Below are 16367 nucleotides of genomic sequence, written 5' to 3'. Positions count from 1 at the left end.
ATCTATAATAAGTTTTGTTCTGTCCTTTAAATATAATTTTTTTCTAAATATCTATTACAGCAGTAGCAACATTCATTGCACAATTACAGTATGAAGAAGTATTAAGAAATAAAAAGCACCCCACACTATCTACAAAAAGTTTGCATATTTTATAAGGCTTGCTGAAGCTCTTCAAGTGAAGAAAGTAATTACTAAGTCTGAATTTTTACTTTGGTGACTATTTTAAGTATCAGATAATACCTGAAATGGTACCACATTTATATATATAGATAGATAGATAGATAGATAGATAGATAGATAGATAGATAGATACAATGAATGAAGCCATTGGGGGAAAAGAATATTTAACCGTCTCTTGCACATAAAGCCAATACAGATGTTCATTTTAGATTTGTCACATCTTGTCTCTTTAATTACTCTTCACTACACCAAATTATTCCAGCTTTCCCTTGTTCAGCTCTCAATCTGATTTTCAATACTGTAAAACATGACGTTTCTATTTTGACCAGTAGGATTCACTCCTGGCTTTATTTAGCTAGGGTTTTTGTTGTTGTTTTGTTTCCTATCTCTCCTTCAATGTGCCATTTGTGTTAGACTTCAAGCCAGCGCACAGGTCAACTGTTCAAATCTAGGCAACCAAAGGAAAGGGTTGTCCATTACTCTAGGCCACAGATGACCAGTGGAGCAATCCACGTGGAGCAACATGCATCTCTGCCATCCACAAAGCAGCAGCTCCAGAGTGGCCATTGGCTGTACATCATTTGTTTTCTCTTCTTTTGCAGAGTGCCTAAAAAGATGACTACCCAAGCACCGACGTTTACGCAGCCGTTACAAAGTGTTGTGGTACTGGAGGGTAGTGCCGCAACCTTTGAGGCTCACATTAGTGGTAAGCCCGCATGTTCTTGCTTTTGTTTGTTTTCTTCGCCTGTCCTCCAGTAAGGGAACAGTGCTACAGGACTTGACATCAAAGTTCGGCTCTGTTTTCACTTCCGGTCATTGTAAAGATCTACAATTCACACAGTACTGACAAAGTCTGACAGTGTAATGTTTTATTCATATCTATAATTCCACAAAGCAAAAATAATTAGCATTAGATTAAAACCACTGTCAGAATCCAGCAACTGAGTAGAACCACACTGGGCATTCTAATTCGGACCCTGCTGCAGACCCAAACAGGTAGTCAAGACCTCCACCTTAGGAGGTGGCAGCTATAGAGTCACTGCACAGTGACTGCTACTGCTCAGGCACCTGTGCTTCAGTTCTTTTATATGCAATTAACACTGCACCCAACCTGCCTCAAAGGCAAAGCTCTTCAGTGATGGGCTCAGTCCTGGTTGCTTTACTCTTTTAGTTTTAATCTTTATTGTTACTTTTTAATCATTTTGAAATGACAGCAAGACATATTACATTCCATTCTGGTTTTTACATTAAACAGAAACAAATGTTTTCAATAGGTGTTATTTAAAATATTCATGTTTCTTTTGTGCCTCTGTTTTCTTTTCCATATTCAATTTAGAGATTATCCCAGAAAATATAGGATTTGTGGGACCTATCATCCTGTGAAAAAAATGAGTGTATGAGCTACATTGTAAATAATTTCAAACATATTTAATCAGTACTGTCTCTTTCTGTAGTATAATAATCACCCATGTAATATATGGATTAATTGAAAATTTTGTTTGATCCTTAGCTCAGTACATCTCCATGGTACACTGTCGGTCTTTGATTTTTAGTTGTATGACTTATAATAAAGATATTTAAAAAGATTTCTCTTTTATTTCCTCTCTTCTATCTTATACACCAATCTCATTCATAACACATTTTTGACATTTTTGCACAAATGCTATGCAGTCATTCAGTTTCTCTTACATGGAGATCAATTTAGTTTTCCTTTTATTTGATGAATTCTTATTAAATTCCAATTTACTTACTTATCTGGGAATGTCTGGTGACTTCTAAACTAAGCAGAGCACACATAGCATCAGTGGGAACTTGCCTCCTTATGGAGTAGTGAAATCTAGCTTTTCCATAGCTTCTGATAAGTTCTTAGAGCCTGAGACATTTGTAGAAAAATAGAAACCACAATGTCAAGTGAAATAAACCAAACACATAAGCATAAGTATTGCATGAGAAATCCAAAACATAAATAAAAAATAATAGAAAACAGAGAGACAGCTCTTTTGAAAAAGGGAAGGGGGTGAAGAAATGAAGGAAGAGGGGAAGAGTAAGGAGGAAAAAGGGACAAGAAAAGAGTTAAGACTGTCCTGTGCATGCACTGGCTCCCCACCGTGATAGCAATCATTAAGTACTGTGAATATATACTAATAAAAATTTTAAAATGAGTGGTTAGAAATATACCACTGAAAATATTTCATACTGACAAATTGGTCTAATGGACTATGAGCTCAACCACGGTGAGAGGTTAGCTCTCAGTGTTAGGATAACAAAGTGAACTTTTGTCTCCAGGAGATAGATCTCCAGCACTCACAAGTGCCAAATGCAAAGTCAACCATTCTATGAAGTTGCCTTACACAGGGAGCTTCTTTTATTAGCATGTTTATAATACCCAGTGATTACATTTACCATGGAGCGATGGTACATGCACATTTTAATTGGTTTACTTATTTAGTTTTTAATTTTTTTGTCCCCTAACTCTTCCCTTCCCTCCCTGCTCTCTCCAACTCTTGGTTCCCATCCTATGTGTAGAAGCTCTATTTTCACTTTTTTCCTTCAATTCTTTGATATGCTAAACAGGTCAAACCATGAACCTATAGCTCCTTACTATACAGTGTACAATAGGTGAGGAGAACCTGGCTTTTCTCCCTGCAACTCCAGCTCTACATGTTGTCTGGAAGACCAGCTTTTTGCTCAGTCGTTCACATGAGAAACTGCCTCTGCACATTATGGTAATTTACAGCAGGCACGTTTTAAAGCAGGAGCACTCACGACGACTGTCTCTGAGGCTACAGTGGAAAAGAGTAGCCGGCCCTCTTGTCTTCTTCCAGCAGTATAGTTAGAGCCCTTTGCTGTTTTTGTCCCTTGTTTTGTTTTTGAAGAAGACACTTGTCATTTTTCATTCAAAGCTTCCTTGGCTCTTTGCTTTTGTTAATCCTTTTCATGATTTAACGATGTCTTTTAAATTGCATCTGAAAAAGCCCTGGACAGGAGGGCAGGACATGGAGATTCTAGCTGTGTGCCACTGCTGGCTGAGGGACCCCGGAAAATCATGTCTCTCGGGGCCTCCGTCTCCTCCTTTGTAAAGTGATGGCACTGGCCTCACTTTAAACCACTGGGCCTGCCTTGTGACCTGTAAGTTTATACTTCTATCACACAACGGTCATGATAGCTAAATGGCATTGTTTTAGATGGCTTTGGAGTAGGACAAGGCGGTAAATGCAATGGGGCAGAGCCCGACCACTGTGCAGTGCCTAGCTACACATAAAAATGCGCTGTGTTTGGTCCGCAGGTTTCCCAGTTCCTGAGGTGAGCTGGTTTCGGGATGGCCAGGTGATTTCTACTTCCACTCTGCCCGGCGTGCAGATCTCCTTTAGCGATGGCCGCGCTAGACTGACGATCCCCGCCGTGACTAAAGCCAACAGTGGACGATACTCCCTGAGAGCCACCAATGGATCTGGACAAGCGACTAGTACTGCTGAGCTTCTCGTGACAGGTGAGCTGATAGGGACTTGCCTGTCCTGGGCTGCTCAGCACCTGGGAAAGAGAGCAGAGGGTGCTGAGTGTGAGGAGATACAATACCCAACCTAGATAATGGCCCATGGAGGCTGAATTTATAATAAAAGTGTCTGCCTTGTGGAATTTAATTTTCTTCTCAAAAATACAGTAAAAAAGTAGCTTAGAATCGGTGTCTTTGTACACATGCTGAACGCTCAAAAACATGTTAGGGAAATATTAAAAATTATGTTTCTCAGCAAATAGGTTTGGAGCCTTCTCATCAGCTTCTTAAGGAATATAAGCTATTCCAGGAATCCTTACTTTAAGAAGCATCTAAATAATTCTAACACAAGTGGTCTGCAGAGTAGTCACTTAAGCAACTACTAATAGAGTATACGGGGAACATGCGCAGAAAAAGCAAACGCTTATTGTTCAAATACCTGTCACCAGCTCCCCAGAAACATTGTCACCCATCTTAGTGGCTTCTTGTTTTTCCCTCCACCCTTTCCTGTGTGATGAGACAGGCAATATCCAAAACATGAATTACTTTACACCTTACACAATAGTGTCTTGCATGAAGTACATAATGTTGTATTTGTTTATCTAGTAACACGTTCCTTCAGCCCAGTCATAGGGCCATAATTAACCTAAACAAAAAACACACAAGAAAATACTAGGTGTGAGTTTTAGCATGTACCCAGAAAATTCAAAAATGGAAAAGACACAGGGCTGGCAGCATCTGTTACTACGTCTTACTCAAGACCATATCAAAGTTAATTCTATTTACTCTTCATATTCAGTTTATTAAAAATTTCCATTACTATAACCTTAAAAATGCTTTCTATAGCATAATTAACATGAAATCATGTCATGATTGTGATTAACATATTTAATGGAAGTAAATATTTGAGTTATTTGAATACCGATCAAATTGGAAATTAAGTTTTTAAAATTAAATTAGAACTTAATGATTCTGTAAGTCACAGGTATACCCATTCCATCAACCACTAGAGTTCATTTTAACACAGTTTATAGGAGTGTGCAAAATTGCGCAAAGGTAAATGCCAGAAAAATCCTCTAGAAGTAAAAAGATCTTGGCTGATTGTTCAAAGAAAAAAATGTGGTAGTCTATCACCACTAAGCAAAATGCAGTAAGAAAAATAAAAATTATGTTATGTGATAGTTTTCCACGCTCTCCTGGCTTCTTTCTTGCTGTCCTTTGTTGAGTAAATGGGTTCAAGGACAATCAAAGATGCCGACTTGGGGAGTCATTGCCCGGTTTTAGACTTGGAGCTGTGACTGTTTTAAAATACCTCAATGGGTAAGATGCTGGACACTGGGCCTGATTTTCTTCTCTGCCCCCTGCAGCGGAGACAGCACCACCTAATTTCACTCAACGACTGCAGAGCATGACAGTGAGTCTGGGGAGCCAAGTGAGACTCCAAGTGAGAGTGACTGGGATCCCTACACCTGTGGTGAAGTTCTATCGGGACGGAGCCGAAATCCAGAGCTCCCTTGATTTTCAAATTTCACAAGAAGGCGACCTCTACAGCTTACTGATTGCTGAAGCATACCCCGAAGACTCTGGAACCTACTCAGTAAATGCTACCAATAGCGTGGGAAGAGCTACTTCGACCGCCGAATTGCTGGTTCAAGGTATGAGCTGGAGGCTGAGGAATTGGGACAAGAAGACAGGGTTGATCCAGCACCAGGGTAGGGGAGGACAGGGGTTCCCCTGCCTCCCTTCACTCCCTAGGAATGCTGTGAGCTGAAGTCAAATCTGCCTTTTCAACTTTCCCAAAAGAATGTGGAGATTTTAGGCAGGAGCTCAGTAGTAAAGCAAGCTATAGTCATTAACCTTATTATAAAAAACTGGAAAATATTTGAGTTAAACTATGCACATTTTTAAATGGTTGACAAATAATGGATTTTTAAAAAAATGATCTCAGTAAACTTGAACCTAGTAACAATTATTTTCTATTTTCAAATCTGACTTACAGAGTCCAAAACGTTCTGCACTTTTCCTATTGAGATACTGATAATTCTGTTGACTTTTTCGTCACCATGGAAAGGATCTCTTTTAGAACGGGTCATGTTTCTCCTAGAATAATCACCTCTTTCTTTCTGCAGGTGAAGAAGTAGTACCCGCAAAAAAGACAAAGACAATTGTTTCGACTGCTCAGATTTCGGAAACAAGACAAACCAGAATCGAAAAGGTATTTTTCCACACTACTGTTTTCCAGCCTGTAGGAGGATTGTTTTCCCAACTATTCCTTCTCAACCTGGGCTTCATTTTATTTTATTTATTTTTTGCAGAAAATTGAAGCCCACTTTGATGCCAGATCAATTGCAACAGTTGAAATGGTCATAGACGGTGCCACTGGCCAGCAGCTGCCACACAAAACGCCTCCCAGGATACCCCCGAAACCCAAGTCGAGGTCTCCAACACCACCATCCATCGCTGCCAAAGCACAGCTGGCCCGACAACAGTCCCCATCGCCCATAAGACACTCCCCTTCCCCGGTCAGACACGTGCGGGCCCCGACCCCCTCTCCTGTCAGGTAAGCTGCTCTGAAAGAGATTGCATTCTTAGGCATTTTAAAATCAAGTTCCATGCGATCAAAAATACAGCATGGGCTGAGGATGTCAACCGAGAAATTACTGAAAACGATTTTCACCAAGTCCTCACTATAAACAAAATGGATCTCTATACTTAGTGAATATGCAGAAATTTTAGATGGTGAGCTTGTTTCATCTGGGCTCAGAAATTGTATAATCAAGTACAAATTATCCACACAGGTCTCAAACGTTAGGGTCTACTTTATCATGGTGAGGCTTTTAATATGAGGAACTAAAAAATGTACATTTGCATAAGCAAAAATGTTTCTTGATTGATTTAAATGGAATTAAAAGTGTAGACAAAGTTCCTCTGCTAAGAAAAAAAATTAAAAGCAAAATAATAAGATAGTTGACCTGAAAAGTACTCATATTTATTGTGCGGTTCCTGGAATCCAAACAGGACTGTAGACTGGGGAATCTGCTCAGGGGTAAAGCACTTACGTGGAACACATGAAGCCCTGTACTCAACCCCAGCACTAAAAAAAAAATGTAGCGAAGAAACTACTTCTAGATAAAACAGAACACAGAGCCTAGAAATACATTTAAGTATGTAGGGAATTTATTTTTAATCAGAATAACTTTTTAATTCAGAGGGAAGGAGAGGACATTTTAGGTGATAAGGCATGCTGGCCCAATTAGTTATCCACCTGGAAGGGAACAGGCATAAGCCTTTATCTCATGTCATTTACTCAATAAATCCTAGCTTGATTAAAGTGTTAATTAAAGAACTTAAAAAGAGAAAATTTAAGAAAATATTTGTAGGGGAAAAACCTTTAAAAATGGATTTATAGGTTTGATAGCATAAAAATAAAAATGGAAAAAGCAAAGTCAAATGATGCTTTTATGAAAAAAAATGTAGAGATGCCTTTCCCACAAGAAATGAGATTGTCACTACCAAAAAACACTTTATAGTAAGCATACATTGACATCCAGACATGGTGGCACATGCCTGTAATCCCAGCTCTCAGGAAGCTGAGTCAAGAGGATCCCTATGAGTTTCAGGGCAGTCTGGGCTACCTACGTAAGTTCAAGGTTAACCTGCACTACACAGTGAGACCCTGTTTCAAAAACAAGCAAACATACGGTGGGTATGGCAGAAACATCAGCAGCCTAGAAACAGTCCACAACTGTTTATGTTTATGCTAGGTGAGGTCTCAGGAACAAAACGCAAGCAAACCTATAGAGAATGTGAACAGCACCGATGATGAAGAACTAATATGCCAAATGCACTAAAAGGTTGCACAGATAAATTTTCAAAGGAAAAACATTCAACACAAATAGGGGGAAAGTGAGAAAAGATGCAAACAAGAAGCAATATCTGTTTAAATATCTGTTAAACATATGAAAAAAATGCTACTTCCCAATCTTTCTTTTATCCACTTAAAAAAATTAAAGATATTGGCAACCACTACTATGAAGCCCTGAAAAACTCAGTTTTTAAAATATATCTAGCAAGCAAATAAAAAAAGTGTTCAGTTTCAGGCCGTCTCTAAGTTTGCATACTATGAAATCATAGCAAAGGCCAGATGGGATTTCTGGGATGATAACAGCCTTAGTATATTTTAAACTCAAGTCTAAGGGCCATTTAGAATATCAGAGTTTCCATGATCCCATGCAAGGTTTTGACCATCTTAGTACTCTGAAAGTAACCACTCCAATTACCTCATCCCTCAAATTTTCTTTAAAATAATTAGAAAATAAAAATACCAATTTATGTAGAAAATAATGGTTATCCCAGATAAACTAGTCCCTAAATGTCTTGCGTTTTAATCTGGATTTTTGTTGCACAGTAGAGTAAACATTTTTCACTGAACAAGGTACATTGCATCTAGCTGTGACTGGGTGATTATTTTTTATTGTAAGTGGAGAAATAAGCACTTTCCTATAATGACTCAAATTACATTGATTTTCACAGCTATGGGCTTACCTGGGGCCTGCTGCTAATCACTCCTGTCATGCTAATCATGTCTTGAACTCTTTCTGAATTAGATCCACTTTGGTTAGAACAGCGTGAATGCAGCAGAAGTTGAAACTCAGAAGTGCATGTCTTTCTACTTGTCTGCAATTGGCATAGGTCCTCTATTATTCCTACCTGGTTTTTGTTATATTTCAAATGCAGTCATTTTCAGAATAGAAGCATGGTCCCTTAGACCTCCTTTTAGTTTGATTATAACTTCATTTATAAAATGTAAATTGATTTTTACCTCTCCTCCCAAAAAAGCCCTTAAAGAAAATGATTAAACCTTTCTTCATGAAACTGGTTAGTTGTAATGTTGCTGTTAAGTTGCTTTGTAATTTAGAACAGATATCAGCCATACTTTGAGGTTAATTAGCATAATTGTTTCATTTATGTTCAGTAGAAACCAAATATCCTGTACAGAGCCAGAACACATTTATAAATGCCTTTCTATGTGCAGGATTCACAAAATGCAATGATGAGTCAATACTGCCACCTAGAGGGGGAAATGTAACAAATCATATTGGTTAAAAATTAGTTTTGGAAAATTTATCTGAAAATACAGTAGTTGACCAGTTTCCAGAATTATTATTATTAATCAGAAATTGCCTTTTTTGCTCAATCAGTGCCAGAATTTGGCCCTCATATTCTTAAACTAATGCTATTTTAACCTTTCAGACACCTAAAATATTAACAGAAACTATCTTGTAAGAAACTACTTTGTCAGTTCAATAATAAAAAAACACAAAATTATTAAGCTTCAAATTAGCCGATTCCCATCATAAATTAAGGTTATTTTAAGGAAGTCGTTAGTGTAATATGAGGGTGAATAGAAATACAGAAAAAAAGAGCAACCCACAAACACTTTGACTAAAGTAGCAGTTGTCCGACATGGTAGCACACATGCCTGTAATCTCAGCACTCAAGAGGCTGAGGCAGGAGATTTATAGTGAGTTCAAGACCAGCCTGGGCTACATAGGGACTCCAAGGCCAGCCTGAAGTACATAGCGAGACCCTGTCTCAATAAATAAAAATAACTAACTAACTAAATAAATAAGCAATTTCAAAATGCACTGCACTGGCTACGCCTAAAAGGATACTGCAAAAAACTCAGCAAGACAACTTCCTGCTAGACTGGAAATTCGTAAGACACACACAGTGAAGGTGCACTACTAGCAGAAACACATAAACAACACCCAGGATTTGGAGGCAGATTTATTTTACATTGATGGACACTAATTGGAATTATTCTCAAAATAGCAGGCCTCAAAGGCCCAGGGAGAGAGGTTTTCATGGGGCTGCAAGCAAAGAAACAGAGTAGTTGGCTGCTTTTGATTGTTTCTTACAGTGTGCATCACAGTGATCAGCTGTTTCTAGGAGACAGCAGTAACGGGAACTATTACCTGGGCACTGGGGGGGGGGGCATTTTCTGTTACAAAGACTTGGGAAAATCTTGCAGCAAGGAAGCAAAAAGGAGGGGAAAATGTTTACGTTGTTTAGCCTATAGTGGCACACATCTTTTGATTACAGAAACCTTCCTCCATTTAACACCCACCTACATCTACCCACCTCCAACCAGAACTGGGAATAGAGGAGAGCAAAGGTGATTACTGGGTTTGATATGTCCTTCGGTTGTCTGTATATTAAGAAGTCATCTTCCTCAGTCTTGATCTCTTTTTATTGTTATTATTGCAAGGAAGGTGAGACAGAACAAAATTCTTCAGCTTACTAAGAATTGAGTCTGATTCCCTTACGAGGCTACAGCAGATAAGCATAAGGCTTATAGAGATTTCAAAACAAATTACTTTCAATACATTGCTTACTCTCTGAATAGGTAAAACTCTGCTTTAAAACTCTTTCCAATTTTTACCCTGTGGTCCGAATCTGACTACTCCTTCTGGAGTCCCTTGCCTTGGCGCTCTGACCTCTGGCGTTGCTTTTCAGGTCTGTGTCTCCAGCGGGGAGAATCTCCACGTCCCCCATCAGATCTGTTAAGTCACCGCTACTCGTCCGTAAGACGCCCACCCCGGCCGCAGGCCCCGAGGTGCCTCCCCCGTGGAAGCAAGAGGGCTACGTGGCCTCCTCCACCGAGGCTGAGATGAGGGAGACCACAGTGAGCAGCTCTACCCAGATCAGGAGAGAAGAGCGGTGGGAAGGGAGATACGGCGTCCAGGAGCAAGTGACCATCAGTGGGGCTGCAGGGGCTGCTGCCAGCGTGGCAGCCAGCGCCTCCTTCGCGGCAGGAGCCGTCACCACTGGTGCTAAGGAGGTACGCTCAGGACTGCTTCGTGTGTCCTGTTTCACCTGCTGGCTTCTCTGACCTGATTTAAGCAGGCAGGAAAATGCATAAGTACATTTAAAAAAAGATATCAGAAAATGAAGACCAAATTTTGTTATCATGCATTGTAAAGCATTTTTATTTGGGACAAATGCTCTAATCTGTGAGGTTTCCTTAAACATGGGCTTGAATAACACAGACCTGACAGCTCTTGGGGGTGATGGAAGTTTGTGTATATTTTATGCTAAGTAGCCCCATTTCCACTGTGCATTCACATTTTCTACCAAGCACACCATTTTAAAAAATGCTGCACGTTTGTTTCCAATCCAGGTGAAACAGGAGGCGGACAAGAGCGCAGCTGTTGCAACTGTTGTGGCTGCTGTTGATCTGGCCAGAGTGAGACAACCAGTGATCAGTGCTGTAGAGCAGACTGCTCAGAGGACAACCGCCACGACTGCTGTGCGAGTCCAACCTGCTCAAGACCAGGTAGGCACCCCGGAGCCACGGCCTCTGGCTCTAACACCACCCACTACCCGGAGGCCGGCGGGCCCAAGTCCCATGACAGACATTGTCACATCATTCTGAACCTGCACGGATCCCACCGTGACTCAGGCTTTAGAACTTTCTGAGACAGAGGTCCCCTGAGATTCCAAAGGAGCTCAAGCTGTTAATGTCACAAGGTCACAGCAGGCCAAGAGAAGTACTGGCGGGTGAAATCTGCAAGGCAAGTGAAATAAAACCTTGGTATTCAGGGGATCAAGGCCCTCAAGTTTAAGGCAGGCAAAGCAGAAAAGAGTGAGCTAAAATAGAGACCAGTCAAATCTGGAGCTCAGTTACTCTGTGAGCCAAGCGTGGCAACCACTATTTCAGGGCAGCTTCGATTTCTCTAAGCTTTCCCGAAGGACCTTCATTTTTACATTCCTCAAAACAAACGTGACATTTGATTCATGGCTGAAAAGTGTTATAAATCCAGCATAATTTCCCCCCTTGTATCTGAATAGATTTTATTATAGTTTAAAATCGCCCTGGCTTTCCTCCTTATCCTCTCTTGTGTGACATTTATGCCTTAATCCTGATATATTACTGTAACTTTTTATACAAAATGGGCTAAAGCATTTCCTTCCTTTCCTGTGTAAAAATCAGGTAAGAAAGGAGGCGGAGAAAACTGCCGTAACTAAGGTAGCAGTGGCCGCCGAGAAAACCAAGGAACAAGAAATACGAACCAGAGAAGTAATTAAAACAAAGCAAGAGCAGATGCACGTAACTCACGAACAGGTAAAAATGGCTGTTGATTTGACATTCGTTGCTGCTGTTACATGCGTCAACACAGATGATAATCATTACCATGAAGAGTGTCATTTGTGGGGCACATATTATCATGCTAGTAAAAAGCTCTGTCATGTGTATTTTTCTACATATTGGACACCAAAGTCCCTCAGAGTCACTGAATGGTCCCCTTGCTTGGATGAGAGGGACTTCCGTAGGAAGACACACGGGGTCTCACCAGCATCCTTTATGATTGCCTACTTGGGTCCTAGGACAGAGGGAAGTAAAACCAGGAGGAGAAATGAGAGCTGAGAGGGGAAGGGGAAGAGTGATAGAGCACACTAAACACATGTTAGTGTAAGTGCTTAGCCACTGCTTCCTGACTGTAGAAGGACATTTGCACCGCCTTAGTAATTCAAGTGACCAGAAAAGGTAAAAAGAGACAGACTAGTGTTTAAAGACATTTGGGGAGAGATAGAAGTCTTGATACCCCAAACCATCACAGCATTTAGAAAAATTTGGAAACTGTTGTGGAAATGCAAATTGTAATTTATCTATGCTAGCATTTTTTATGTGTAAAATAGATGGGTTGGATACAATTACTTCTTTGGCCTTCCAATCTAATATTCCATTCTCTAAGATTACTTTTAGATTACAGAATTATCATAGCATTATGTTGGTATAAATTGGAATTCTTTTTAAAGAAAATTGTAAATATCCTTTTGAAAAATAACAGTGCTGAATCCAACTTTTTCTTCACAACAACCTAATTTATGGTTTAGACAGAGAAAGTGCATTGTCATACTAATGAACGTGAGATTATGTAGTGATAGTTCCAGAAAGGGGATTTTGCTTCTTCAAATTCCTGTTTTGTTGTATTTAATAAGTACTATGTTATTTCCATTAGAAATCAGGAAATAATAAGGCATTATTATTATCACTAATTGCAGATAAGAAAAGAAACTGAAAAAGCATTTGTGCCAAAGGTAGTAATTTCTGCAACTAAAGCCAAAGAACAAGAAACAAGAATTACTGGAGAAATTACTGCAAAACAAGAACAAAAGCAAATAACTCAAGAAACAGTAAGTTTGATTTTGTAAATAACTTCTACTTGATTGTTGACAAATGTTACATTCCAGCTAGCTGCATGTACCTTATAACCAAAATTTCAAAATGGAGTTTTTGTCCCATGTTTTCTTTTGTGGTTTCTCCATGTCTAATTTTGAAATGCTTTGTGATAGGAATTTCATTCTCAGGGCACTATTTTCCACTCAGTTGATTAGTTTTGGGGAGATTTCTACTGGAAGAGCTTCAGGCACACCCGTGAACTGTCCAGAACATACATAGGTGGAAATCAGGTGTCACCCCTGTCTAGTTTTTTTCATACATTGTCTGAGCTCTTGGTCACTTAGATTTAATATGCCTCCTTTACACAGCTGTAAGATATATATGAATATATTCATGTGTGTGTGTGTGTATGTGTGTGTATACACGCACATGCACACACCTACACATATATACACATGTTAGCCATAAATACTCCAACTAAATAGCAAGGGCAAATGAATCAATTCCAGACATGACAGAACACCAGTGCCTCTATAGGAAAGTACCTTCTATCCCTGTCCAAAAAGCACTGAGAGAGACAATTTGTTCCATAGGGCCATGTATCAACAGGAAAACCTGCTTCTCTCCATGTGTGAAGTCAAGCCTTACAGTATCAGCAGAAAGGAATTTATTCCAAATTCTTTCCTGGGTATTTTTGGGGGGATGGATGCTTGTGCTTATCTCTCTTGGCCTCATGTCCAATGTTGATCTTAAAGCTTATTTAAAAGACAAAACAAAATAAGTCTGGCCCAGAACACTGTCTTCTTTGAAAGCTGGCAGCCAGAGGCAGCTGGTTCAGTTTTTTCACCTGAGAAATTTCTTAGTCCTGAATGAAAAACTTGAATAAAGGAAGGACCCCGCCAGCCATAATCAGGGGCACAGGAACCCTCACTGCCTCATCCCCATGGGACCGTGGCAGGTTTGGCCAACCAGGAGTTACCCAGTCACTTATTAGCGGCCACTCAGAGGATTCCCTAACGTGTCAATGTGTCTTAGAGACCTTTTCTGTCCCAGGACAATTTACTGAGGGCCAGGTGGGGAGAAAAGAAGCCTATTTTGCCAGGAAACAAATATTTGTCACAAGCACAAGTGTAAGCCCCCAAACTGGGAATATTATATTTTCTCCCTCGTCAGTAAGGCTTTTGTATTTTTCCAAATGTGGCAAAGTCATCTTGCCATTTTTTTGTGTATGCCTTTTGAAATTCAAATCTTGATTTTACTTTAAAAACCAGATAATACAGGAAATGGAGAAAACTGCTGCATCCATGGTGGTGGTTGCTACTGCAAAGTCCACAAATGCAGAAACAGTGCTGGGTGCTCAGGAAGAAATGGTCATTCGAGATCAAATGCACCTCACTCATGGACAGGTGATCACTTCCTGCTGGTGTGACAGTCACTCTGAGCTCACTTCACTTGCAAGCCACCTACATTTTCATCAGGCATCTTCCTCCTTGTCACCACCTTTTCACCTTGTCCTCTTCTCATCACTCAGAAAACTAGCCCCAAATCTCAAGCCTGTGACACCCATCTGGCTTTTGCTGTCACCTCTTATCATTAACGGTCAGGCTTTCTTTGGATTGTTACTAACAAGGTAGTTTAAACCACTTTGGTTTCTTCCTTTGAAGTAGACTCCAGTAGACAAGTCAATTGATAATAAGCAGAATTATGCACTATTTATGGCTCTATTGGAATTTCCCATAGATTACAATAAGAACAACGTGAAAAAGAAATAGCACTTATTAGTCTTTTATGGCTAATCACACTTTTTCTTGGAAATTAGTCTCATTATTTTCATACCTTTGTCAGTGAATCAGTATGGATGATCAAAGCAATTCAAAGAATATATTTATGTGTAATTAAAATGTCCTTGAATGAGAAGAAATTTGCCTCCTTTTCTAGGTTGCTTCTTTTTGTAAAGGTTCATGAATTTTAATGAGTATTTTTCACTTTTTTAACCATATGACCAGAAAATGAAGGAAACTAGGAAAACAGTGGTACCTAAAGTCATAGTTGCCGTGCCCAAAATCAAAGAGCAAGATTTAGTACCAAGAAGTAGAGAAGGCATCTCAACCCAAACAGAGCAAGTCCAAATAACTCAGGAAAAGGTGAATACAAATATTTAAAATGTGAAAATTTCATCTTTAAACTAATTTCTAGTAAAGCATTAACTACATGAATTATTAATCAGTATTTTTCCCTTTTAAATCTGTAACTAAAAACAAAAGATGAAATATGACTGATTACCATTAATTTTTCTGCACATTTGTCTTGCACCCATCTATAATATTTGCAATTCATTTTATCCACCATTATGTTTTGCATGAAGGTTAGGATGTTTAGCCTTTTAAAAGCAATACAGAGATTTTTTAATAGCTAACACGTCTAAATTTTGTGATTCTCAATTGTTATATGCAAACAAGTGAAAATTAATTTCTCCTGTGTATTTAACCTGGAATAACTTTCTCTCACATCCACATGAAGAGGGGGGAAGGGTCCTATCGTGTGTCTGAAGCCCTACACAAATTAAACCTTGATTTTACTGTAATAATCAGATGAGAAAGGAAGCCAAGAAAACTGCCTTGTCTACAATAGCAGTTGCTACTGCTAAAACCCAAGAACAAGAAACAATTCTCAGAACTAGAGAAACAATGGCTGCTAGACAAGAACAAAGCCAAGCTATTCATGAAAAGGTGATTATTAGTATTGCAAGTGTGAAATCCTCTACTATAATATATTAATACCAATATTGGTGCAAAACTTCAATTATAATATATTAATTCCAATTCCCAGTTTTTTATGTATGATACATGATTAACCATATTTATTTTTTAGATGATTTAGCATTTAAAAACTAAAAAATCAAAATATTTATTGTTAATATCACTACCTTTTCCTTTCCCCACTTATCTTTTTACTATTATTTTAAGCTTTTTGTTAATAACATCTAGAAATCCATCCCGAAGTTTATGACTGAAATTGCATGCAAGCTAATGTTAAGAGACTCCGTGAACACTTTAAAAAAATGTTGTATAAGTGATGAATCTTACTTGCTGTCAAGACGTGTCTTTTAAGAAGTCATAAATACAGTCTATGATATTATAAAGTGTGATTGTTTCAGTAAATTCCCCATCATTTTCTTCATGTGAAACTTTATCTATTCCCCCCCCGTAAGTATCAGATGAGAAAAGAAACTGAGAAAATTATGGTGTTGGTTGTAGCTAAAGCAAAGCAACATGAAACATTGAAATTCAGAGAAGGAAATATCCAACCACAACAATTACACATAAGCCAAGACAAACTTGCTGCATCTATTCGTAGCTGTGAAATTCCCATGAATTAAGCTACCTTCCATAACTATAATTTGCTCCACCTAAGCTATTTGTCTGTTTATTCTTTTTGCTTATTGCTCAGTATTGGAGAGTAAGCAACTAGTTTGTTGATTACATTAGCATCGTGGCCTTTGTCCTG

At 39.0% G+C, this 16367-nt stretch overlaps 1 protein-coding gene across 2 annotated transcripts in view; it reads left to right on the top strand.

Moving 5' to 3' along the window:
* The window catches only part of Ttn (titin), a 267085-nt gene that overhangs the window by 1659 nt on the left and 249059 nt on the right, over positions 1-16367 (top strand). For both annotated transcript variants that reach the window (XM_063259376.1, XM_063259377.1), the window contains exons 2-13: positions 783-886; positions 3467-3670; positions 5041-5328; positions 5803-5888; positions 5989-6233; positions 10193-10517; positions 10857-11012; positions 11670-11801; positions 12743-12874; positions 14132-14266; positions 14867-15004; positions 15452-15589. In XM_063259376.1, the coding sequence (XP_063115446.1) occupies positions 796-886; positions 3467-3670; positions 5041-5328; positions 5803-5888; positions 5989-6233; positions 10193-10517; positions 10857-11012; positions 11670-11801; positions 12743-12874; positions 14132-14266; positions 14867-15004; positions 15452-15589 (2070 nt within the window). In that variant the 5' untranslated portion in view covers positions 783-795. The remainder of the gene's footprint in view (positions 1-782; positions 887-3466; positions 3671-5040; positions 5329-5802; positions 5889-5988; positions 6234-10192; positions 10518-10856; positions 11013-11669; positions 11802-12742; positions 12875-14131; positions 14267-14866; positions 15005-15451; positions 15590-16367) is intronic.

This window comes from Cavia porcellus, unplaced genomic scaffold, assembly GCF_034190915.1.
Source record: "Cavia porcellus strain 051 isolate PalLab524CR breed Dunkin Hartley unplaced genomic scaffold, mCavPor4.1 scaffold_12, whole genome shotgun sequence".
Lineage (NCBI taxonomy): Eukaryota > Metazoa > Chordata > Mammalia > Rodentia > Caviidae > Cavia > Cavia porcellus.
This window is presented reverse-complemented; position numbering and strand designations above follow the sequence as displayed.